The sequence below is a fragment of the Phaeoacremonium minimum genome (genome assembly GCF_000392275.1).
Source record: "Phaeoacremonium minimum UCRPA7 unplaced genomic scaffold PA7_03_scaffold_442, whole genome shotgun sequence".
Lineage (NCBI taxonomy): Eukaryota > Fungi > Ascomycota > Sordariomycetes > Togniniales > Togniniaceae > Phaeoacremonium > Phaeoacremonium minimum.
Genome location: NW_006921344.1, coordinates 30,375 through 44,995, shown reverse-complemented (window position 1 = coordinate 44,995; position 14,621 = coordinate 30,375). Strand labels below are relative to the sequence as shown.

Genomic DNA, 14,621 nt, shown 5'->3' with positions numbered 1-14,621 from the left:
CATGTTGTCATTTCCACTTCCGCCGATGTGCCCCGGAAGAGATCGCCGCGCGGCCGATCCCTCGAAACGAGCGACGGAGAACTTTGTCTGCCCCCTTTCCCTCATTGCGCTCCGTCTTCTCCGAAGCTCCCCCGGGCCATCGCTCCGGATCATCGTCCTTGTGTCACATCACCAGAAGCAGCTTCTAGAATGGCCAGAGAGGCTACGTGTAACATTGAGATGATGCTAATTCTGCACACTCACAACCTGCTGAGGTAAAATGACCTGTCACTTATACAACTTATGCAGAAGAGCCATCCTGTTCGCAGATAAAGTCCGTTCTACACTACTAGAGAGTATACAGATTGGAGACTTGACTGGACAGACAAGACATGACTTGTGCAGAGCACATTGTCACATAATAATTGCCTACATACAAGAGACATCTACAACCTTGTCGACCAAGAAGTGCACAAGTGTAGGTACTGTGCTTTTTCACCTGGCTGTGCCGCCTGCAACAACCCAGAAAGACACCCCCACGGTACGGGATGTGGAGGGATGATTTGAGAAAGTGGCACGGTGGGTGCGCGCTGTCTGAGCGTGCATTATATGCAGAATTGCTTGCATGTTGGGACCCTAACGCCTTTGTGAGGAAGGGGGGGTGTGCTATAGTGAATGCAGGCTGTGATAGTAGTAGTAGTAATGGTGGTGGTGGTGATAGTGGTGGTGTGGGCTGCTAAGTGCTGCTATTTTATGTCTCTGCATGCAGTGGCCGGTTGTTGGTTCCATTGAAGGCCTTCTCCTGTGAAATAAGGGGATGTGTGGCGTTCTGAACTTTGCAACAATTATCCAGTCATAGGAGAGCCATGAGATGTTGTACAAGTGCCGATATTGATGCCAAAGACATTGATGCACGAGATCGAGAATGGGGCCTCGATACGAGAAAAGCTGGCAATGTAGTTGTTACCACGAGACAACTTCCATGGCACTGAACAGCACCGGCAAAATACAGTAGTCAATCGCTTTGACTTGACTAAGAAATTCACTTTGCTCCACAGACAGACAGCTATTCGTCAACTGAGTTGGTATAAGAGGCTAGGTCTGATGTCCAATATGAATGCTTTCTTAAAGTCTAGCATAAATAAACAGTCCTGGCAACTTCAATTTAGAATCAACATCGCCTTTTGATCGAAGCTCTGGCTGTGTCGTCCTGCTCTCATTCCGAGTCCGACTTAACGTTCACCATATCAGGCAGAATCTGCCAGCCGTTTCTGGTCATGATCGAGATCCTCCTAAGAATCCACAGCAAACACGGTCGAGATGACTGTCAACTGCATGACAACTCTCATATATCAGTTTAACAAGACTATCAACGTGCCTGTCCAGTGGCGTGGGGTGGCAGCCAGCCTGCATGCCACTGCGCCGGGTTGCACCCAACCTAATTGCTATTGTTCGTTGGGTGTGAAGGACCGGTATTTCCTTGGGCATATGCCCGGGGCCTTCATTGCTGACCCAATGATACTTTTTCTTTTTGAATCGCAGTATGCATTTCGCGGGATGACATCCGGGTGGGTGGCATAGGCGAATCATCTTGCATCCAGATGTAACCAATCCGGCTCCTGCCCTTCCAGAGGTGTCGTTTCGGCATTTGCGAGCTCAGTATCTCTGCGAGCTATCTCGTCGTTCATGAAGCCAAGAATACTAATGGCAGCCTCGCCGGGCGCCATGTTCGTGATATTGAGAGTCAGGCCATTGTGGTCAGGGAAAACAAAGAGGCGACCGCCTTCGTTGCGGACAGACCGGGCCTCCTTAGGGCTGCGGATCTTGTCCTTCAGGCTCGTCCTGCGCTCCAGCGTCTGGACCCGTCGTAGGTTTTCCTCTAGCTGACAATCCAGGTATATGGGGATGAGAGCGCGGTTGCTGCGTGCCGCAGTTGCTTCATACTCCTGAGCAACGCTGCGTCCTTCAATGGTATCCGCCTGGCAGTCGGTAAAGATTGTGATCTTGCCTAGTGAGGAGGCATCTTCGACAAAATTGGCGAATGCTGTGTCTCGATCCTCCCTCTTTGACTTTTCAAAGTCAGGGTGGCCATGAGGCAGATGGACGGTGCCAACAAAGTTGTTGTCGTCGACGAGGTGTGCCTTGTCCTCCCCAAGAAGAAGTGCCAACATCTCCGCGACGGTTTGTTTACCGACGCCAGGCCAACCGTTGATCAATATAAGCGGTGCGTTGCCCATGGTCCGTTAGCTGCGATGTTGTCTGTCTCGCAGAAATCTCGTATGATGAGCTGTCGATATGCAGTCATCATTGGAGACGATCATGGAGAGTATTGCAGACAAGGTGTGAGTCGTGAAGGTGATGTTGTGCAAATGGAGTCTGGTACTGGGGTTGTGCTTGATATAAGGTAAAGACGCCTAATCGTGTTTTCCGTAACAGCCGTTCTCGGAAGGGACGGGCTTGCGCGTTCAATTTGACTCACAACACGCCGTGGTTACACCATGAAATAAAAGTCGCACCTACCAGCTACCTGAAGCACCGTAACTTTATTTGATGCAGTCTAGATCGCGCCAGGGACTAAAGCTCCGCTAACAAGCAGTTCTGATAATTACACTGGTCGAAGTGAATGGGACCAGAACCCCAGACTTCCATGGTATGATATGTCACGAAAATTGGCTGTCGTTCCAGACGCGGTTGTTTCCGTCCGGACCGTCCGGCGAAGTCACGAGTCGCAACCCTAATATGAATACTTCATGATCAAGCTTAACGTAGTATGGGAATGGATATTATTGATAATCCTTGATTGTGAGGATAGATTGCTAGTGGAAACTAATGAGCTGAATCAATGGCGATGATATGCATATATACCTCAGACCAGCAAACAAACAAAGCAAGTGAACAAGTATTACATGAAATCTGCTTTTGTTCCAATTTATGTGCCACCCGGCAGTGATCGTTGCTGTGACTGAACAAATTCGAATGCGAGTCCGCCGTCACCGGCTGTCGTGAAGCATTGAGCCAACGTTTATATGTGGCTAGACCTTTCCTCCAAGATGCAAGATATTCTGCTTGATTGCATCCGTAAATTCTCCCTGACCAGTATAAACGAATGCTACTGTCTGGTACCACGCCTCTGGGTGTGGAAGAGGAATATCAATGATATCTCCCTGCCGCAGATGACCAGACATGATGAAAGAGGCTATAATAGGTAGATGAGACCGTGCGTAAGCCAGATCTGTTGTTAATGGTTAGCTTCGATCCTAGCAGTATTCCCCAGGAATGCGGGGAGCAACTTACGTATGGGGATCTCTTTGGTTCCGCGGGCTGCGCTACGAGCAGCCTCCTGTTTGCTTGCAGACCGCAAGACTCGACCGGGGGACTGAGGGTTGACACTGACAGATCGCCGGCGTGAACCTTGATGAGCCGCACGCGCAGCGATATCCAATGACGGCCGTCGGGGCATGGTCGAGGGGCTCGTAGGTTGTGGGACAATGGATCGCATCTCGCTGAGGTCAAAGGTCCGCTGGATAAGGAAGGGTTTCCTATCTAAGGCCTTTGGTCGAACTCGTGCCCGAACCGTGCGGCTACTCGAAGGCTTTGCCTCCTCGTCCTCGCCACCAAGTGAGACCTCACTCGACCGCCGGAAGGCGACAGCAGCGACGAAGATGTCTGCTTTTGAGGCATTGCCAAAATGAACGTGACCCCAAGCCTGCAACTGGTGGCGAAGAAGTAGTTGGCTGCGTCGTCGATGCTCGGCGATGACTTCTGCAGGGGCAGACTGTCTTCGATCCACCATGGCAGCCAAAGTACTAGCTTGGGTTCGAGGCACCCCTGAAAGAAGGAGCGATCTTGTCTCTGATACTAGAGTTTGGCCTCTTGGGCTGACAGGAGCTGACTGAGGGGGCCTTGGGATTCGTGGGGTTGTTGGGCTGTTCATGGAGAAGCTCTCAAGCCTCGCGGCCATGGCGTGTTGTTCCACAATAGGAGACAGGACTTTCGATGCAGACCGGCTTCTTGTCGATCCTCGTCTCTCGAGGCTGTCAACCATAGCAGCCTCGTGGTTCCTCACGGACGAGTCATAAATTGGAGTGTCTGGATGCATTGGGCTTGGGAGAGTCTTGGGCGATGCTGGTGATGCTGAGAACCCCGGAGTACGAGCCACTCGGAAAGCTGTCCTAGGGTACCCGCCAAGATTGTGGTATTCAGTCCAAATAGGTTCCAAGATGGGTCGACTTCGATCCTTTGCTTCCATGACGGACTAATTGAAGTAAAATGTTGAAGATTCAAGCACGGCCAACTTGAGAATTTTTGTTGGGAATGCGGCGGATTCATCTCTTGACGAGCCCAAAGCCAAGCACACAACCCTGGTTCTTTTGTAGCTTTCTCATTTCCAACAATCAAAGGCTTCATCAATTGTAAATGGCCACGGGATAGGGGGAGACGAGCCGGGGAAGTCAGACCACTTGGGCGACAAAGCGGGCAGATATCCAGACTGCCGGGACAGCAGGAGAACAAAGAAACGGCAACATGTGTCATACGTAACCTTCCCCGACGCCGGCCGAAAGGGAGCTGAGAACAAAGAAACTAACTTCGCCACGCCGAGGATTCTGCGTTACAACGCATTTCGACGGGCAGGATGGAGATGCATCGTAGTCGCTGGAAATAGCAAGACATAGATCACTTGTCAAGAAAATGTAGGTGCAAAGGGGGCGCACGTGACGCTGAGGTAACGGCTGCTGGGGCCGCGATAGGCTGGTGGAGGCCCCTGTAAGGGGAGCCTCAGCCGAGTTCTGACGAGCGACCACTCCAAGGCTGAAGTTGATCAGTTCTCGACTTGGCCATCTGTCCTGACTCCGTTGAAGCCACGACTGCGCAACGCCATGACTCCTGACTTCCGAGGAATCTGATTTTTTTCTTTCTTTCATATCCCACTCCCTGACAAGAAGTGCCTCGGAATGTCTAACTCATCCGCCAGCTACAAGCAGCTGAAAGAGGACTTCGTGTCCAATCTTTCCGGTGGCCCAGTCAGCGAAATCGCCGCGGTCACCGCCGTATTGCCTGTAAGACCGGCACTCATTGACGCTGAAACCTCGGAGAGCTGACCTTTGTTACAGGTTGCTGTCCTCCTTTGGTCTGTTTTGCAGGCCCGCCAATCGTTTTTCAAGCCTTACTCAGTTCTCGGATTCGTCGTCGATTATATGATCAATGTCGGGGCCATCCTGCTCGCCTTCACTCTCTATGCCGGCACACCGCTGCTTCTCAACGCCTTGCTGATTGCACCGGCAATCTTTGTCTATGCTCTCCCAACAAATCTTGGAGCTCGGAGAAAGAAGCCCAAGCTTCCGCCGACTGCCCAGTCCAAAGCGTCCACACCCCCTCTTGATGTCTTGTCAACGAAACCGTTCCTCACCTCGTTTAGAGGTTCGATGATGATCACTACGTGCCTGGCGATTCTTGCAGTCGATTTCAGAATATTTCCGCGGCGGTTCGCCAAGGTTGAGACATGGGGCACTTCTTTGATGGACATTGGCGTTGGCGCGTTCGTATACTCTGCGGGAGTCGTTGCTGCACGTCCCGTCCTCAAAGAGCGTGCTGAAGGGCGCGCCACACCACTCTACCGAAGGCTTCTATATTCAATGCGCCACTCCTTTCCGTTGCTCGTTCTCGGAGTCATACGCCTATTAAGCGTCAAGGGACTTGATTATGCTGAGCATGTCACGGAATATGGGGTTCATTGGAACTTTTTCTTCACACTTGGCCTCCTACCGCCGTTTGTGGCTGCTTTTCAGTCTGCATTGAAGATCATCCCATCGTATGCAGCCCTTGCTATACTGCTCGCTGTCATTTATCAAGTGGCCCTGGAAAGCACCGACCTCAAAGCGTACATTTTGACGGCGCCACGCACCGACTTGGTTTCTATGAATAGAGAGGGCATCTTCAGCTTCATTGGATATCTCGCGATATTTTTGGCTGGCCAAGATGCAGGCATGTACGTGCTGCCACGACGTCTTAACGCTCGGAGTGACTCCAAGGGGTCCACTCAGAGAATCACCCTGCTCCTAACGATGACGGCATGGAGCTGTGTTTGGATGGCTCTCTATTTCCTGTCTACGACGTACGGCTATGGTGCGAACTTGACAGTGTCTCGACGACTAGCAAACCTCCCATACGTTTTATGGGTGGTCTCTTTCAACTCTGTACAACTGACCGCTTGTTGTCTCGTCGAGACCCTACTATTCCCAGCGTTCTACAATGCACAAGATGCTAGAGCCGAAAAGGAGGCGTATACAACAGCAACGAGCACGGTGTTGCGTGCGTACAATCGGAATGGCCTGGCCGTGTTTCTCGTCGCCAATCTTTTGACTGGACTAGTCAACTTGACCGTTCCAACTCTCGATGTTGGACCTCTTCCGACAATTGCTATTCTTGTCGCATATAGTGCAATCCTTACCGGATTTGCGGTTGGGCTAGATAAGTACAACATCTCAATCAAACTATGAAGTGACGGCCATATCTTCAATGGACACAAGCTAGGGCTCATACCACACATGTTAAAGCGACGCTTCAGGAAGCCAGGAGTCTGTGAGACAGCGAGCACACTAGAGGCCGCTATGCTCGAGACACGCGAACCGGCTAAAGATTATTTGGCCAGCGGAGGCAGCCTCACACTTGAAACGTGGATCCGGGAAGCGGCAGGCGTTGAATGGGCTGAGGAGCGACCTTTTCAGGAACCAATGCAAGTACCCGACCTATGGGGCCAGCTATCGATTCCCCAGGTCGCGCATTCCAATGAAATTTGGTCGCATGCTTCTCACGCATTGAATAGTAGATTGATATATTCGTTCCAATGACGAAGCCCTATATGACCAGAACGAACTAGCTCCTAGACACGTATGGTTCTGCTAGATGTAGACACTCGGGTCAAGTTTCGGAGGGGGGTGCCCTTGGGGGGGTTTACTTCTTAAGCATGTGTGATGCGTCTAGTCCTGGAACCATGGCTGCAAAAGAAGTCGTCCATGCTGCATCATTGCAGGTCTGGTGCTGTGAAGCATGAGGAAGGAAGAGGCAACCCGGGTAATGCCATTGGGCTGGACACCCGCGTCAATGTGCCGTCGGAGAAGCTGCAAGATACTCCGTGTCAATTTACGCAAGTTGTTAGGTAGACGGACCCCGACGCGGCTACAGCGCGACGTGCTGCCGAATTGTAGGAAATGGGATCTGCGACAAGCATTGATTGATCACGTACCCTGCATGCGCATCGGGCATGTTACCTTGAATGACGAGAGACACACTGTAGGGATGACATATGTCGCGTATGATTATGGCCAGCCTCTTGGACCTATAGCTCAAGGCTGAATTATAATGTTACCTTCGTCGGTTGGAGGCAAGGAGAGGAGGGCTTCTCCAGTGTGGTGACTGTGGGATCGTCTAGCTACCAAGCGGAAGACGAGCGAATGGCAAGGAGACCCCTGCACGTCGATACGCCTCAATCTCCGAATTCAATGCCTCACCGATGTCATCCTTCTGCAAGCCAATTGAGGATTTTCCTTCCAGCCCATCAAGCTGAATAGGAAATTGGGACGAAAAAAGAAAACATGAGAGGAAAACTTAGAAAACAGCCATGGCCATACAAGATTGTTGGAAGGATAGCTTCATCAGCAGCCCGATTCTCGTGAGCGGTTCGCTGGCAATGAAGTTGAATGAAGTGGAGCTCCCTGCAATCAATACCGAGTTCATGCAATGGTTCTCACATTCTCCAAGAGGCCGCATTCATCGCATGGCAGGTGCCCAAGAACCCAAGTTGTGGTTGCGATGACAGTCTGCTGCACTGGCTTCCCGCGAAATCTGTTGGCTAGTAGCGAGCAGCCTAGAAATGCCACGTCAATGCGAAGCCACGACCTTGTGGTCAGGGCCAGTAAACAACCTGGAAACGACGGCATTTTATGCCTTGAAACACGCTTTCAATGGACGGAGCATCTCGTCCAGTCCCACACATGCGTGCTAACGCGCGCGAGGTGCCAAGGCTCGCTCACTATCACGAACAAGACGCGCAGCAAAAAGCTGACTTGCAGGGGGAAAGGATGCATTAAAACAAACACAGGTCTTGCTTTTCTCGTTCGTTTCTTCTTGCCCTGGTCACGATGTTTCTGACCATCTGGACCCAGAATTGGCCGCCTGCCGAGAGATGCTATCAAGGTCCACGCATCGACCCTTGTCCTTGTCTGCATTGAGCTAGGCTCAGGGACGCCAGGGCGAGGATGGACCGATGGCTTCGGGCCTTGCAGCTACGTAATTTTCGACAGGACTGTTGCTGTTGCTGCTACTGCTTTAGCCGTTGTTTCCAGACCTTCGTTTGCGAGCGAGGCGGCAATCTAAGCCTATATTCCTTGGAGTAAATTGGCTCGCTCTCATCCCGGCTCCAAGCTTTTGGAAACAGGCGAGGCTAATTTTCCAGCATGACGCTGATCGCGCTTCTCGAACAATGTGGAACCGGCTGAGCATGGCAGTCGGCCTGTAGGGTGGAGAACGCGATGTCTGAGGTGGAGGGCATACTTACTATTCATGAGATATTGATCCTACGTTCCGGAGTATGCGCGCTATGCTATGCATCTCAGTGCCAGAGGCAATCAAGTTGACGATAACTCCAGCTCTCTTGACTTGACGACGAGCGCCAGATCAGATGGCTTGCTGAAAGACTCGAGAGTACTACCTCCAGCTCAGCTCAGGGCATCTAGAAAAGACACACCTGCAGGTACTGCATGCTAAGATAGGTACGTCGGTCTTGTTCCCGTAGCTGCAAACCCCTTTTTTCAGTTTAACCATCAACTTCCCTACTTGCGAGCCGTACTTGTGCTACTCGACGACGGCCTGCTGCTGCGGATCTCATTTGCAGCGTAGTACAGGCGCTCACCGTCTCTCCCTCCTTGGAAGAGCATGCCAGCAGCAGCTGGCCGGCGCCCCGAGACCTGTGAGCCGCGTCGCACACAGGACAGCAATGCGACGGACACTGTAAGGCGGCTCAATCCCTGCTCAGTAGGAGTTGTAGCACCATGGCCGCCATCATCAGCATCAGCATCAGCATCATCGTCGTCGTCGTCGTGGTGAAGCCTCGGTACCTCGAGATTGGCGTGCTTTTCTAGCCCGAAACAAGGGCTCGCTGGTCTGAAGCTATCCAGGTGACAAGCTGGCGACTCTATCGATTTAAACGGCATTTGTTACCATACCACCACGTGTTGATACAAGCGTCGAGATGATCTACTCAAGTAGCAGCAACGAGTCTCGGTAAAAGGTTGTTGCATGTGTATGTAGATAATTCGATAGCTACCTAGGTAGCCGGTAAAGTTGAAAACCCATACATCTATCTGATGTACGTACCTAGGTAAGGTTACTGCTGCGCAATGCAGGTATTCAAGGTATTGTAGCAAGCAAAGAGGATCTACCATACCTTGCCTACTTTAGCTCACGACGCAGTAATAAGGACCCTTGTCCCTTGTTGCGGGACCACACCCTGGCCTCTCCCCAGAGCGCGAAATTAACGAGGAGCATTTTATTTTAGCATTGAAAAACACAGTGGAGTGGGCTCTGTCTATGAGTTGGTTCACTTGGTGGTCGCCCATTTTCCATGGTGCCAATCAAAAGATACCTGGATCTTGTCTGAATTGCAGGGTGAGAGACGTGTGATCGCAGACCTGGCAAAGATACACCTGCCAGAGCCAGAGAGACTCGTTTCGTGAAATTACCACTCCCGCTCAGTGGCCCGTACCTGACCTTACCTGCCCCATCCCCCCCCAAAGCCCCAAGACAAGTCCTTACTTACCTTGCCTTGCCTTACCACTTTCGCTCCCTCTCCAAAGGCGTACCTCTATTCTCCTCCTCCTTCTCTCCTCACTCTTCTCTCGATATCCCTCTCCTCCTCCGCCCACGCGCTCGGCAGCCTCATCGCCGACCGACGACCGACGACCCCATCGCGGCCGTCCTTTTGTCGCCCAGAGACAGTCGGTTTCGAGCTGCGCCGCCTTGGTCGATTCGTGGCCGTATCGCCCCCCTATCCCTATCCGCTCCCCCCCATAACATCCCATCCCGTCAGCGAGCGGGTGGTCTAGTCAACGGGCTAATCAACAACCACGCTTTTTGGGCCTCGCTGCGGGTGTCGCGTCTGGGCTGCATGTTGACGGAGACCTGAGGCGAAACCGAAAGGAGATCAGCAAATCCAACCCCCAAACAACAAATCGCAGTGCGCCATGATAACTGGTATGGTCCATTGGTGACTCTTGCCCAGCTGTCGGTATATCCAGGCAATTAATTGCAGGGCTTTTGCAATTCCTGTTCTTGTCTCGCTTTCCCGCCAGTGTCTACCTACCTACCGACATACATCGGGGACCTGCCAACAACTTCCCTTTCCCCCCTCCTGCAGCGAATCTCCTCTTCAGCCCAATCTGCCCCCCGAATTCTACCTGCATCTCCAGGGGTTAAACAGCTTCAGAAGTGAGCCCGGAACAACTTTCTGCGCGTTTCGGCGTGGAAAATGTCGTCTACTGCCGCTCTGCAGCCCGCGCCTCATCAACCAACGTCCGTCGCTTCGCTCAACACGCCGCCCTTGGTTCCGGCCTCGCCGGCAAGCCGGCACTACAACTCGTCTCATTCATCGCCGACACGTGAAGCTTATCATGCCAACCAGCAGGGCTCCACCGCCTCCCCATCATCGTCGAAGCGATCGTCCAGGAAACACAGCGCGACCGACCCCGTTCCCTCTCCACTCAATTCCCCAATGAACTCACGCACGGCCATCACTTCGCCCGTGCCTGTTGCACCCGCTGGCTCTCAGGAATATCGCGCGTCCCCTTCGGACCGTCGAAGGAACATGCCCACGGCGGTGCCCCCTCGAACCTCCTCGACCCAGCATGGCCAGGGCAGCTCGGGTGCCGGGTCGAGCTCTAGAAGACAGGCGTACGCAACCGATGGCTCAAATAACTCATCGAGGCGGAGCGCCGCCGCAAACGGCAGTGCTGATGCTGGTATCTACCAAGATGATGCTGCAGCACAGAGCTCACGGAGTCGGAGGACACATCACGGTGGGCAACCCTCGAGCAATACCCGGGACAGCAGGCAGTCGGGAGCTTCCACATCGGTGCCGATACGCACAGCTACTACTAGCTCTTCGAAAGGCCCATCACGCGAGGCGAGCGAGATTCTTAACAGCATCCTGATTTCACAACCTGAAGTCGACATCGAGAGGGAGAAGGAACGACTTGCTCTAGCTCAACCTCACCATGCGGATGAGATCGATGATGAGGCCGCGCCACCTCCAGTCGTTGCGCAGGTCGATCAAGGCGACGATGCTCGACGAGGAGGTCGAAGCAGGCATGACCACTCTGGAAAAAGGGAGAAGCATACCAAGTTTGGCGAGTACATCCTTGGAAACACAATAGGCGAAGGCGAGTTTGGCAAAGTTAAGCTTGGTTGGAAGCAAGATGGCGGTGTTCAGGTTCGTGATACCGATGACATATGAGGCCAAAGGAATGAAGCTAATTTGATATGACCGCAGGTCGCCATCAAGCTAATAAAGAAAGATCAACTGGGTAGCAACCCATCGCGCATGGCAAAGATCATGCGGGAGGTTGCCATCCTAAAACAACTAACACATCCCAACATAGTCCGACTACACAAGATGGAGGAGTCCGAGAGGCATTACGGTATCGTCCTCGAGTACGCATCTGGCGGAGAGCTTTTCGACTACATTCTAAATCACCGCTATCTCAAGGACAATGCTGCACGTCGATTGTTCGCTCAACTCGTTTCTGGTGTTGGCTACCTGCACAAGAAGGGTATTGTCCACCGTGATTTGAAGCTCGAGAATTTGCTCCTAGACCGGAACCGTAACATCATCATTACGGACTTCGGTTTTGCGAACACGTTTGACCCGAACGAAGAACTCACTGAAGATGAGGAGCTGAATCTACAAGATCGCGAGTTTGTCAAGCGCATGGGGTTGGACAAGACTAAGGCCAACGGCTCGAGGAAAGGAGATCTCATGCAGACTAGCTGTGGTAGTCCGTGTTATGCCGCGCCCGAGCTTGTGGTCAGCGATTCCCTGTACACTGGTCGAAAAGTCGATGTCTGGAGCTGTGGCGTAATTCTGGTTGGTTTCCAGTCTCCCCTTTCGCATTACCCCTACTAATACTCGCATACAGTACGCCATGTTGGCGGGCTACCTCCCGTTTGACGATGACCCAGCGAATCCTGAAGGCGATAACATCAATCTTCTATACAAGTACATTGTCAACACCCCTCTAACTTTCCCAGAATATGTCACGCCACATGCCAGAGACCTTCTCCGAAGGATATTAGTACCTAACCCCCGCAAGCGCGCAGACTTGTTCGAGGTCGCACGTCACAGCTGGCTCAGCGAATATGCGCATGTGGTCGAGTTCATCACCAGCAGCACTACCACGCCAGGCGAGATTCAGAATACGACCGTTCCCGCAGAAGATAGCGACGTCAGGCTTAACCGAAGCGCGTCCGTACGGGAGTCTTCCAAGAAGGCCGCGGCCTCTCCTGCTCTTGGAGGTCTCGCATCAAAGCAGGGCACTGTTGATCCTGAAGCGGAGGCTGCTGCTTATGCTCGGCAGCAGAAAGATAACAAGCGTAGGACAGTCCAGGTCGAATATGTGGCACCGACCACTCAGACCCAACGTGGGGAGCCGTCTAGTCAGCCAGGCACCCCCGCGAAGACGAGAGCTCGCTCTGGAAGCCAGGGACCTGTGGAGGTCCCTGAATCGGCTTTCACGAAGGACAAACCTCTTCCTCGAGACCCACCCGTGTCAAGGGATGGGTACGGCAAGACGGCAGCTCAGCGACGACCACCGAGCGCACATCGTAACCAAAATGTGCCGCCTTCCCGACCAAGTCGCGATGGGCAACGTTCTGCCTCCGATGCTGCTTTCATGACAACAGTTGCAGGTGCTTCAACCGGACGACCGGCTACAGGTGGTTCAACGGCCTCGATGGGCCTGGGTGCAGGAGGACGAGTTTCGTACGGCAAACCAATACCCCCTACAGTTGCGGGTACTAACGTACACGGAAGGATTCAACAACCTAAAGCCGGTGTAAAAGGCTACAATATCTCAGAACCCATCCCGCAAGACCAGCCGAACATGGACTATGGACGACCGAGCATCCATGTTCCTTCCAAGTTTGCCAGAGTCTCTGGCTTTCCAGGCGAAGGCGAGGGTGGTGAGGTCAGAGGTCACAAGCGATCCAACACTATTGGTGAGATTGGCGGAAAGATCTTTGGTCGCTCTGGCTCTTTGTTTGGGGGTAGGAACCGCAAGAAGTCTGAGCAGCAGCCACAACCCGCAGAAAAATCTAGGAAGTATCCTCCTGTCAGCATGAGTAACACGATGCCCGGTGGCGACGAAGCTCCCGGCCGCCCTTCCATGGATTCGAAGCGGTCACGGCGCTCATTCTCTCTGGCTCTTGGAAAGAAGAGGTCTGGCAGCATGACTGGCTCTCACACGTCCCAGGAGAAGCACACTCGACGATTCTCTCTGATTCCTCAATCCTTTTCTCGCGCCATCGGTCTAGGCAAGGAGTATGACAGCGGCCCGGGCGAGTCTCAACAGGATCTCCCTATCCAGGAGCCTCCTGCGGTTGACCAATACGGTCGCTATGTCGATCAAAACGTGGAACGAACCGTGGACGCTTCTGCTCTCGATGGCATGTATGCTCAGCTACAAGATTCTCAGCCTGTACCAGCTCAGAACTCTAGTCCGGTTCAGCAGCGATATGGCTCCGCGCAACATGAGCGAAGGCCGAGTGCGATTCCGCAATACATGCAGCAAGGAAATGTTCCGAACGCTGGATCAGAATCATCCCTGGATCGCCGACCACCCAACTCAGCGCCGTATCAGACCAACTATGCTGAGCCACATGGTTTTGACGATCGCCGAGTGACCAGCCGTGGTCACCGTGGCGTGTTGCAGAAGAACAAGCGCTTCGTTGATGCGTACGACACAGACGACGGTTTTGCGCAACGTCACGACCATGCCGGCAGCAGTGGTGCTGCAAGAAGAGTCATGGATTTCTTCAGGAGGAGAGGAAAAGCCAGGGGTGGAGAAGAGCGATAATGGTGGTCGAACCTACCTGCCAATCCCCTCTCTTATGAATTAATGTCTATGGACTCTCGAACCACCGTGTCTCAGATGGAGATAGATCCATCCTGGTTGCACGGTTCATCTTTTCCTTACCTCATTCAACGAAATCACGATATGTTTTTGTAATAAGACGGCCTTTTCGACTTGCTGCGTTTCTAATACATCGACACCATTCCCGCCACGCGATTGTTGCTCAGCTCTGTCTGATATCAATACCCCCTCACTTCGAGTTTTGATCAAGCAGTTAGACGAGAGATTGCGCATACTCATTTTCTGTTTTTGCTTGAGAACGGAAATTTGAATCCCAGGTATTGGAAGGGAGTCGAGGCGTGAACTGGCATTTCGAAGGGTCTTGCTGTACTGGTGTTGTCGGAACTTAAAGTCTTTTTTTCCCTCCGAGAGATGGTGGTGGTGGCAATAACCCTACTACTGCTATCATCACATCATATCACCACTACAACTATTATTATCCACTGCTTACACTCTGAAGAT

At 52.6% G+C, this 14,621-nt stretch overlaps 2 protein-coding genes across 2 annotated transcripts; one reads left to right on the top strand and one right to left on the bottom strand.

Moving 5' to 3' along the window:
• Positions 1–1,565: 1,565 nt before the first annotated feature.
• Positions 1,566–2,216, bottom strand: UCRPA7_5889 (hypothetical protein; the record flags this gene model as incomplete). Its single annotated transcript, XM_007918433.1, has 1 exon — positions 1,566–2,216. The coding sequence occupies one exon, from the start codon at positions 2,214–2,216 to the stop codon at positions 1,566–1,568; it is 651 nt and encodes a 216-aa protein (XP_007916624.1).
• Positions 2,217–10,877: 8,661 nt separating this feature from the next.
• UCRPA7_5888 (putative camk camkl kin4 protein kinase protein) lies at positions 10,878–14,102 on the top strand (the record flags this gene model as incomplete). The annotated part of the gene is made up of 4 exons (XM_007918432.1): positions 10,878–10,923; positions 11,142–11,461; positions 11,522–12,115; positions 12,168–14,102. 4 exons carry the CDS (start codon positions 10,878–10,880, stop codon positions 14,100–14,102), a joined length of 2,895 nt encoding a protein of 964 aa, XP_007916623.1.
• Between the last annotated feature and the right edge of the window lie 519 nt (positions 14,103–14,621).